The following is an 11,730-nucleotide window of genomic DNA, read 5'->3' on the forward strand; positions in this document are numbered from 1 at the left end:
CGGAAAAAAAAAAAAAAAAAAAAAAAAAAAAAAAAAAAAAAATCATAAAGCATACAAAGAAACAGGAGAGTATGGCTCATTTAAAGAAAAACAACACACTGGCCCATTAGCTCAGTTGGTTAGAGTGCAGACTTATAACTCTAAGTTCACAGGCTTAGACCCCCTGTACTGGCCAGCCACAAAAATTAATTAATTAATTAATGAAAAAAACAAATAAATTGAAAGAAACCACCCCTGAAGAAGCTCAGACATTGAATTTACTACACAAAGATTGAATTCAACTGTCTTAGGGGGTTGGTCACTTAGCTCGGTTAATGTGCAGTGTTATAATCCCAAGATCAACTGTCTTAAATATGCTCTAAGAGGTAAAGAAAACCATAGACAAAATACTAAATAAAACCATGAAAATGAATGCAATTAAAATACCAATAAAGAGACAGAAATTATAAAAAGAGATTCTGGAGCTGAATAGCACAATAACTGAAATGAAAATTTCACTAGAGCAATTTAACAGTAGATTTGAATGGGCAGAAGAAAGAATCAGCAAATTTGAAGACCATTAACATTGTCCAGTCTAGGGAACAAAAAGAAAAAAGAATGGAGAAAACTGAGCAGAGCCTAGGAACGTGTGGGACACTAAGAAGTGACCAAATAAACAGTATGGGGGTTCCAGAAGGATGAGAGAGAAAAGGGACAGAAAGAATATTTGAAAAATAATGGCCCAAAACTTCCCAAATTCCATGAAAGATATAAATCTTCATCTAAGAAGCTCAATGAACTCCAAGCAGGATAAACTCAAAGAGATCCATACCAAGACACATTATAGTCAAATCACTGAAAGAGAGAATTTTGAAAGCAGCAAGTGAGAAGCAACTTGACATGTACAAGGGATCCTCAATAAGGCAAACCACTAATTTCTCACCAGAAACTATGGAGGCCAGAAAGAAGGCAGTGGCATGACATATTCAAGGCACTGAAAAGAAAAAACTGTTAAAACTATCCTTCAAAGGGCCGGCCCAGTGGCGCACTGCTACAGTGCGCCGCTTGGGAGTGCGACGGCGCTCCTGCCGAGGGTTCACATCCCACATACAGACCGGTTCCCGCTCACTGGCTGAGCGAGGTGCGGGCATGACACCGAGGGTTGCGATCCCGTTGCCGGTCCCGGTCCAGTACGGGCGCAACACTGAGGGTTGCGATCCGTTGCCGGACACGAAAAAAGACAAAAAGGAAAAAAAAAAAAACAACTATCCTTCAAAAATGGAGTAGAAATTAAGACATTCCCAGATAAACAAAACTGAGAGAATTCATCACTAGTAGATCTGCCCTAAAAGAAATACAAAAGAGAGTCTTTCAGGCTGAAATGAAAGGACATACAGTAACTTGAAGCCATATGAAGAAATAAAGGACAGTAAAGGTAAACTACACAGGAAAACATAAAAGCCAGTATTATTGTACTTTTGGTTTGTAACTCCTGGGTTGTTTTTTTGTTTTGTTTTTTCCCTTTCTTTCTTTTTTGGCAACTGGCTGGTAAGGGGATCCAAACCCTTGACCTTGGTGCTATCAGCACCATGCTCTAACCAAGTGAGCTAAATGGCCAGCCCCTCCTCTATTTTTCTATATGATTTAAAAGGCAAATATATAAAACAATAATTATAAATCAATGTTAATGGGCACACAGTGTATAAGATGCAATATGTGACAGTAACAACATGAAAGGGGGAGATGAAGATATATGGGAACAGGGTGTTTATATACTTTTGAAACTAAGTTGGTATTATTCAAACTAGCTTGCTATAAGTTTAAGAAGTTAATTGAAATCCCCAAGGTAATCTCTAAGAAAATAACTAATCAATACAGAGGAAAGGAAAGGAAAGAAGGTAATCAAAATGGTACCTTATAAAAACATCAACCAAATACAAAAAAAAAGCAGTAATGCAGCAACTGAAGGGGAGAAAAAGTATATAAGACATCCAGAAAACAAATAACTAAATGGCAGAAGTCCTTTTTCTTATCAGTAAATACTTGAAATGTGAATAAAATAAACTCTCCACTTTAAAGAGGGCTTTCCAGAATAGATTTAAAAACACCATCTATCTATATGCTGTCTATAAGAGACTCACTTTACATGCAAAGACACAAAGAGATTAGAAGTAAAAGGAGGGAAAAAGATATTCCATACAAGTTATAACCCAAAGACAGCTGCAGTGGCTATATTACTATCTGACAAAATAAATTTTAAGTCAAAAAAGATTACAAGTGAAAAAGGGCTTCTGTTGTGAGTGGCACACATAGGACAACTTGATTGCTCTTTGTGAAAAACTGACATCAAGAGATTTCGGAAGCATAAAATTTTGGTAGTTGGGCAGCTAGTGATCCTTGGTCCTGGCACCCTTATTCATTGTCCAAGTAAGAGAAAATGTATTTGGTTTTTGGAAGTCGAACAACTTCTAAATGTGCCTTCTGATATTTAGATGAAGTTGTAAAGTTGCAGGTAAAAAACGATTACAAGAGAAAAAAGTACATTATATATTGATAAAAGGTTCATCTATCAATAAGATATAACAACTATAAACATACACACAACTAAAAACAGAGCCGTAAAATATATAAAGCAAAAACTGAGAAAATTGAAGGAGAAATATATGTTCTGAAATAGTTCCAAAATAATAGTTGGATACTTCAATATCCCACTTTCAATAATATTGAAAAAGAGGGTCAACCAGGAAATAGAGTACTTGAACAAATATTTATTATTATAAACCAATTAGACCTAACATAGAGAACATGCCACCCAACAATAGCTGAAGACACATTCTTCTCCAGTGCACATGAAACATTCTCCAAAAGAGACCACAAGTCTTAAAAAATTTATAAAGATCAAAATCATACTAAGTATCTTTTCTAACCACAAAGGAATACAATTAGAAATCAATTAACAGAACTAGGAAAGTCACGATTATGTGGAAATTAAACATACTCCTGAAAAACCAATGGGTCAAAGAAAAAATAAAAAGGAAAATTAGAAAATACCTTGAGATGAACAAAAATGAAGACATGACATACCAAAACTTAAGGAATGTGGTGAAAGTAGTGCTCAGAGGGAATCCATAGCTGTAAATACCTACATTGAAAAAAGACTGCAAAAATCAATATCTTAAATGGACACTGTACACAAGGAAAGGAAGAGCAAACTACAGAAAGCTAGGAGAAAGAAGTAAATAATAACAATTACAGAGGAGATGAAATAGGGACTTCAACAAAAAATAGAAAAAAAAAAAAAAAAAAAAAAAACCCCCCTCTACCTGCCAGCCACAAAAAACACACAAAAAACTATGAAACCAAAAGTTGGTTCTTTGAAAATATCAACAAAATTGCCAAAACTTTGGCTAGACAGACTAAAGGAAAAAGAGAGAATACTCACACTACTAAAATCAGAAATGAAAGTGGGGACATTAACTAACAATTTTATAGAAATAAAAAGGATTGTAAGAAAACACAATGAACAGTTGTATGCCAACGAATCAGAAAACCTAGATGAAATCAACAAATTCCTAGAAACTACAATCTACCAAAGAAACATACAATCTACACAAGAAGAAATAGAACATCTAAATAGATCTGTAACTAGTAAAGGGGACTGGCCGGTTAACCTAGTTGGTTAGGGCACAATGTTGATAACACCAAGGTCAACGGTTTGGATCCTCATACCAGCCAGCCACCCCCCACCCCCCAAAAAAAGCAACTTTCAAATTAGAAAAAAAAAATTTTTTCCTTTTTGTCTTTTTTTTGTGACCGGCAACGGGATCACAACCCTTGGTGTCGCGCCCGCACCACGCTCAGCCAGTGAGCGGACCAGTCTCTATATGGGATCCGAACCCTCGGCGGGAGTGCCGCCGCGCTCCCAAGCGCCGCACTCTACCGAGTGTGCCACCGGGCCGGCCCTCAAATTAGAAATTTTTAAACAAAGCTAAAAAGAAAACAAAAGGATAAAAAATATTTCCCCAGCACAAAGGATTAATATACAGAATTCCTACAATTCAACAAAGAAACATAATAAAACCTTAACAGATAACGAAATATAAACAATCAATAAATAAGTGGGGGCAAAAGCCAACCACAATAACAAAATTTTTTTTTTTTTTTTTAAAAGATGACCAGTAAGGGGATCTTAACCCTTGACTTGGTGCTTAACAGATAACGAAATATAAACAATCAATAAATAAGTGGGGGCAAAAGCCAACCACAATAACAAAAAATTTTTTTTTTTTTTTTAAAAGATGACCAGTAAGGGGATCTTAACCCTTGACTTGGTGTTGTCAGCACCACGCTCACCCAGTGAGCAAACCGGCCATCCCTATATAGGATCCGAACCCGTGGCCTTGGTGTTGTCAGCACCGCACTCTCCCGAGTGAGCCATGGGGCCGGCCCCACAATAACAAAATTTAAAATGTAAATCAAATTGACAACAGTGATTTCTTTTTGTATGTTTGTTTCATAGGCTTTTTGTTACATATTGTCCAAGAGTTTCCCAAAGAGGTCCCACAAAAGCCTTAATTATGACCTTTAATAACAAGAGCACCAAGCTAGCCTAAGCACTTCACACACATGCACTTGTTTAACTTTTCCAGTATCCGTAGAGGTTAAGTATCATACCCGTTACAGAGGTGAGGATACTAGGACCAACTGGTAACTTGCCGAAGATCCCCAAGCCAGTTGAGGGGTTTTCACCTCAGGCAGTCAGACCCCAGAGCCTAGGCTCTGAAGTACTTGACACTCAGACTCCCTTTTAAAATGCCCAATGACAGCCAAGAACATATGTGGGCCTTTGTGCAGACCATGTCCGTAGGAGTATAAATTGGTACAACCTTTCTGGAAAATAATTTAGCAATATATATAGCCCTATAGAAAGTCCCTCCCTTATGTATAATATAACTGATCCTAATGGTCAGAATACTATATTTTAAGATCAGAATCTAAAATAAAAAATAAACAAAGATTAAAATAAATAAATGATAATACAAATATTATGGGACATTGCATAGTTATTAAACATTATCTTCACAGAGTTTCAAGGCAGTGACCTAGTAATTATAAAGTATGAAATAATTATGAAATTATGAAATGTTTTATTAAAAATTACATGAAAAAAGACTGGGAGGAACTATGTTAAAGTTTAAGAGTGAACACATTCCCTAGGCTAGAAGCTTCAAGAAGGCTCACCATCATACCCCTAGTTCCTAAAAGTCAGTGCCAAAAAACTTACTGAACTTCTTGATGATGGGATTATGAGTAATATTTTCTTCCTATACTTCATCTCTGAATTTCAGATGGAAAAATTTTTACAGAAAAACAAACATTTGAAGGGAATAACCTGAACTGCCATGGTAACAATGCAGTGTCTCTAGGAAGCACCTCTCTAGCCTTACCTTCGGTCGACAGCCAGGACATTTACTAAGAGACTCCCTAACAACCAACATCCAGCTGTAAGGGCAAGGGGTGGGGGCTGCCATGCCTTTTCTCACTCTGACTCCGCTTTCACCCCAAATGAGTGGACCTCCAGTGAATTTGGGTAGAAGGTTCCCACGCTGGCCCAGCCTCTACAATGCAGGAAGACCTGAGGCCCAGGTAGGTGTGGGGCACAACTGTGGACCCAGGGGAGGGTGGCTGCCAAGAATGCCTTCACTGCTCTAGGGAAGGAAGACAGGCTTCCTTGAAACAGGGCTCATACCCACCCAGGGTCCCTGGGCAGTCATTACAGGAGGGAAGCAAGAGACGGGACTGAGAGAGGGCAGTATGAGCAGGGTGAGAGCAGCCCTGGAGGTGGCACTGCCTCTGGGCCCAGCTTCCTCAAATAGATGGTGAGGCTCTGGCCTGGACACTGGGGTTTCTAGGCACACTGGGATTCTACCAGCCAGTCTCCAGCTTTGGCTCAATGAGACCTTAGTCCACTGTTCCACAGGCTCTGGCAGTGTGAAACCAGAGGGAAGCCTTGGTGTGAACTGGGGGCACAGCCTGCCCAACAGCAATCCACCCTTTGAGCTGGCCTGTGGGCTCTCAGGCCACTGGGTTCACAGGGCCAGACCGCCCGAGCTTTACTGCTTAAAACCATCCCATTCATTCTTATTTTCCAAAGAGCCACTGATTAACTGTTCACTTCTCATATCAACAGGATACAAAATATCAATCAGAGAAGAGACAAGTGGTCAGATGATCTGATCATCTTTCTGCTCAGCACCTAACAGGTGCCTACAGCAGGCAAGGGCTGCAGTCACAGGCAGACCACTCCCACTCAGAGACTTCCCCACCACAGGATACAAAATATCAATCAGAGAAGAGACAAGTGGTCAGATGATCTGATCATCTTTCTGCTCAGCACCTAACAGGTACCTACAGCAGGCAAGGGCTGCAGTCACAGGCAGACCACTCCCACTCAGAGACTTCCCCACCAACCACACCCTGTGACCCAGGCCCCACCACTTGCAAGCCTAAAGAAATCTACAGGACTCTTCTCCAAAACCAGGCTGGAAGCTCCCAGATTTAAACATCCTGAGTATGTACTAAAACACTACAAACATATCTTTCCTTAGTTATTCGAATGATTATGGAAATAAACTACAAATCTAATATTTGCTATTCAAGATCCAGGGACTTTTTTAAAAAGGCATGACCTTATAACCAGCATCAAGAAGAAAGCATCTGAAGTAAGCATGTTCTATGTCTTGCTTTGGCAACATAGCCAATCTGCCCATAAGAAAAGATTATATACAACAATGGCAGGATAGGGTCAGGCACAGGGAAAGGGCCTGATGCTCAGATGAGCAAAGTGGAGAAGACAAGGAAGAGAGAGGAAGGGTGGATGTGGAAGAACATGAAAGAAAGACTCACGCAGAAGGTCAAGGTTGTGAGCCAGGTAGCTAGAAGGCTACACAAGGTCTAAGTGAGGCCGCTTGGTAGAAAGATGGTGCAGCTCTGAAAGAGAAGGCAGGAATGGAGGAAGAGGTGCAGGAACCCTCCACGTCCAGCATAATAAGCTGTGATGCTGGAAGAAGCAGGGTCCCCAGAGACAAAACAGAACAGGAGAAAGGTGTGCGTAAGAGTCAGGAGGAAGCAGCAGCAGGACAAAAGTGAGAGGCACACTGGTTACAGTACTGGCAACTGGGCCACTGCCCGGGCTCCAAAGGCTTGGGAGACAAGGGCCACAGTGCCAGGGCTGCCGAGCCCAAGGTGTGACAATGGAGGGGAGCCCATGCACTTGGTGTGAAGCAGTTTCAGGAGAGTGGGAGAAATGGGGATTGCAAACTGAGGTTAAGTACAGGACAAGTCTCTTGAGGGGTGAGGGGATCAAAGGATGAAGAAAAGAAGAGACAGTAAATCAAGGTGTCAGTAAGGCCAAGGGAAAGCTGCTGTTAGAAGAAGCCAGAGCCCATCCAAAGGCAGAAGTCTGTGAGACAGTGGGGTGGAGGCAGGGGGTGGGCAGACACTGGAGACACAAGCATCAGAACAAACACTGGGTGCAGGGAACATGTGGGCAATTAAGAAAAGGAATTTGAGACAAACAGGAGACACATGTTGGAGGGTAGCAGGAATAAAGCCAGGAACAAACGTGTCCAGAGGGTTAGAAACACAGATTAAAAACCAAAGGAAAAAACAAAAGAAGATCTAGATAGGATGCTTGCCCTCTCCCAAGGGAGATCACAGAAGAAGGTCTTGTCCTGATAAATAAGTCCAGGCATACAGAACCAGGGAAGACAGGAAAGAACAGGAGCACAGATAAGATACAGACTCCTTTTCCCTGGGTCAATAACCACAGATCTGGAAAGATCAGGATCCCCAAAACTTTACAAAACCAATGCAAAGATGTGATTCTACTTAGGAACCCAAGGCTAAGCTCACTCCCTACCTTATCACCCTAGAGTGACAGCCCACTTCTGTGTATCTGTTGGCTGTCTAGACTATGAGCCTATTTAAGAGCAGAAAGATAAGCCCAACAGCACGCACATCACCTTAAAGAATAATCTGGTAAGAAGTGGAAGTGTTCAATACTCACAGGAACAATAAGCCCTTGCCAAGTCAATAAATTAGCTTCATCAACCTGGATGTTACGGAAGTTTTTCATTCCACATTTGCGGATTTCTTCAAGCTCCTGTTGATTAACAAAGCATAAAGGGGTGTCAAATAGGGGAAAGCACCACATATTAAGATCCCTCCTGACTCCCTCAAATTAAACTGAGTGACACCACCACCAATGACAAAATTGGAGAGTGAGGACTAGACTGTGCCTGGTCTGGTAAAGGAGGCACAGAGGTACAGTGTTCCCCTCTGTGAGGTCATTGCCTCTACCCATGCCCCACACCAAGACAAGCCCCCACCTCAGTGAACCCACTGTACATGATGGGGGGACTATGCTGCTGCAGATGCACCACCTCCTCCTTGGGCTGGTCACCATGCCTTGGCTTAAATAGCCTCAGCACCCTGCAGACGCACAGCAGAGGCGACATGAGGTGCTACCAGCCTGACTTCTTCCAACCAAGATTTGTTAAGCACTGACTATGTGTCGGACGCTGAGAATAAAGATGAATAAAACTGGGGACTAGAAGCAAATGCATACCCACAAAGTTTTCTACCCAATGCTGTAGGTGCGATTTCAGGACTCCACCTCAGCATAGGCACACAGCAAAGAGAACAATTATCCAGTCTGGGATGGGGAGGAGGACAGGAAACCTCCACTGAGCCTCAGTTTCCTCAGCTGCAAAACAGGGGTAATAAGACCCAGTGCTGCAGACAATGAAGGGGAAATCACGTTATAAGCAACAGGGTCCCTTGCAAATATGAAGGCTTATTAGTATATAAACAGTCAATGCAGCAAATGCCATTGCATCCAGAAAGCACAACCACCAAGATTTAATACTTCAGGACCCTGCCTGAGATGTCTTTACAACTGTCCATGGGCCGAGCCCGTGGCGCACTCGGGAGAGTGCAGCACTGGGAGCGCAGCAGCGCTCCCGCCGCAGGTTCAGATCCTATATAGGGATGGCCGCTGCACTCACTGGCTGAGCGCGGTGCGGCTGGTCTCAAAAAAAAAAACTGTCCATCACTTCTTTTTCAGCTGCGCACCAGGCTGATATTCCTTGTTGCCTCCCTGACACCTCAACTGAATGTCAAGCAGGCATTATGACCCAAGTCACCCAGGGTGCACCACATCACCAACATTCCTCTACTCTCAGACACCTGGAGTGCTGCTCCCTGCCACTGCCTCCTCCACATCTCCCAGGTGCCTTCTCTTCTACAACCCGGGTACCACCCAGCTGAGCCCTGCCTGCTCTGCAGGGCTGCTTCCTCTCTGGCCCAGCCCACACAGCCTATAGAATGGGGAAGGCGCCTCCTCATGCGGTGCTGCAGTTCACAATGGCACAGAGGCTCCCTACCAGCCCCCATGCCAAGCTCAAACGATCCTCCGCACCCCACACTCCCATCACACAGTGGCAGTTTGTAAGGCACACTGGGGCTATATAGGCATGCATGGAAGGAAACAATTCCTAAGGAACAGGCATCTGGCAATAGTGTCACAGGTTCTGGATTGGAGGATGTGAGGGATGCCTGGTCCACAGTGGGCTGAGATTGTGGTGATTGAATGCACGAAAGAGGCAGTCAGGACACACTGGTGCTTCGTGGCAAGTGACAAGCACAAGTTTCTTCCCACAGGTAGTTCACTGCTTATGAACCTAACTGCCCACCACAATCACCTGGACCTGGGCCCAGCCCCAGAAATTCTGGTTCAGCAAGTGTGGGTGGAGCCTGCACATTGGGATTTCTAACAAGCTGTACAGTGAGGGGAGATGCGCTGGTGCTGGGGGATGGATCCATTTCTAAGTAAGGCCCAGCTGCATCAGCTGACAGGGCCTGCTATACTCTGCAGTGGGGGAGGGAGTGGCCTGGCCCCTTTTCCTGAGCCTACATGATAAAAAGCATGGAACCTGAAAGACCACTCCAACCTGCCAACTGCTGTCTGGTCCTCCTGCTCATGCCAGACTCATCAGAATGTTTCCTTGGGGATTGTGAAGCCTGGGCAGACTCAGGAAGAGGAAGAGATCTTATGTCCACAGTACCACCTCCATCCGCTCCCCAAATAGAATATAAGCTATTCTGTAGTGCTGCGTGAGGGAAGGGTTCAGGAAGCCCCAGTACTGCCAGGACCAAGCTCATGGTAGTGCTCAAACATTTGCTTAATGACCAGATTAGTGAATGGATAGGAAACTGGAGCTTTGGGAGGGAAAAAAGGACCTGGGATGGGAAGGATTCTCTATAAATAAGCGGTAAAGCTCTATTTTGACTTTCTGGTCCTTGGCTCAAGATACTAGCGGTAAGATTCTCGGCTAAGGACAGAAGATAAAATATCCCTTAAAACCTGAATCCTACCAAATGAAATGTTTTAAACCAAATACAGACGGGAAAAAAAATATTACGTATAGAACTTTGGAACTAGACAACCAAAAAAGAAGAAACAGCAGAGGAGAAGATATCTAATATTCATGGGGAAATTTTAAAAATTAATCTGTAAATATACTTTATGGCTTCAGAAATGCACATACTAACAATGTGAACTATGAGTGACAAACACAAGGAGGTAAATTTTACAAGAATCATGAAAATATGGCAAGATGGGACTCAACTGTAACATGGCAGTAAAAAACTGTATCTTGTGCAAAAAAAAGGAGAGGAACAAGTGAGCACTGTGCGCAGGGCTGCAGGGAGGTCACCTATTAGTGCTTTGATATCAAAGAAATACATGAACAAAAGTAAAAGTGATACCAAGGCAGAAATGAGCCATACACCTCCTGGCCAAAAGAAGAATGGAAAACATTAATGACACTCATGACAGACCTGGGAGGCTCAGGGAATCCAAAGCAGGGCTATCAGATAAACTCTCAACTTACCTTGCCATCAAGTTAAGCTCTCCAAAGACAGAAGAAGCAACCTCTTTCGCATATATATATATTTTTTTACATTGTATAACAGTTGATTCCTTTGCATAATTCTCACCAACAAGGAAGAACTGGTTATAAGGCAGAAGTGAGAGAAACACACAAACAAAACAACCCTGTCACCTTCAGGGAATGCTGAGCACCCTGTAGCTGAGGGTTTCTCAACACTCAGGCAGGACTCCGCACTTGAGCCCTGCCCATGAGATAGATGACAGGCATTGTGTCACCACCCCATCCTGATTTCCCAATGTCCTCTCAAGCCCCAGCTGAGAACCACTGGCAGCATATCTTGAGCCCTGCCCATGAGATAGATGACAGGCATTGTGACACCACCCCATCCTGATTTCCCAATGTCCTCTCAAGCCCCAGCTGAGAACCACTGGCAGCATCAGTGGCCAGGATGCTAAAAGTCCTGCATTGCACAAGACAGTCCTGGAGACAAGAACTGTTTAGCCTAAAATGACAATCATGCCTCCACTGAGGAAAACAACTTTAAGAAGATGGGTTTGGGGCCGGCCCGGTGGCGCACTGCTGTGGTGCGCCGCTTGGGAGGTGCGGTGGCGCTCCCGCCGAGGGTTCGGATCCCACATACAGACCGGTTCCCGCTCGCTGGCTGAGTGAGGCGCGGGAGCGGTGCCGAGGGTTGCGATCCCGTTGCCGGTCCCCGGTCCGGTGCGGGGGCAACACTGAGGGTTGCGATCCGTTGCCAGACACGGAAAAAAAAAAAAAAAAAAAAAAAAAAAAAAAA

General features: G+C 43.3%; 1 protein-coding gene across 1 annotated transcript in view; it reads right to left on the minus strand.

Moving 5' to 3' along the window:
• The window catches only part of LOC103592199 (ubiquitin-conjugating enzyme E2 L3), a 47,153-nt gene that overhangs the window by 18,330 nt on the left and 17,093 nt on the right, over window positions 1-11,730 (minus strand). Inside the window, exon 2 of the mRNA XM_008574807.1 lies at window positions 8,048-8,143. Within this exon, the coding sequence (XP_008573029.1) occupies window positions 8,048-8,143 (96 nt within the window). The remainder of the gene's footprint in view (window positions 1-8,047; window positions 8,144-11,730) is intronic.

This window comes from Galeopterus variegatus, unplaced genomic scaffold (genome assembly GCF_000696425.1).
Source record: "Galeopterus variegatus unplaced genomic scaffold, G_variegatus-3.0.2 Scaffold1109, whole genome shotgun sequence".
NCBI classification, from domain to species: Eukaryota; Metazoa; Chordata; class Mammalia; order Dermoptera; family Cynocephalidae; genus Galeopterus; species Galeopterus variegatus.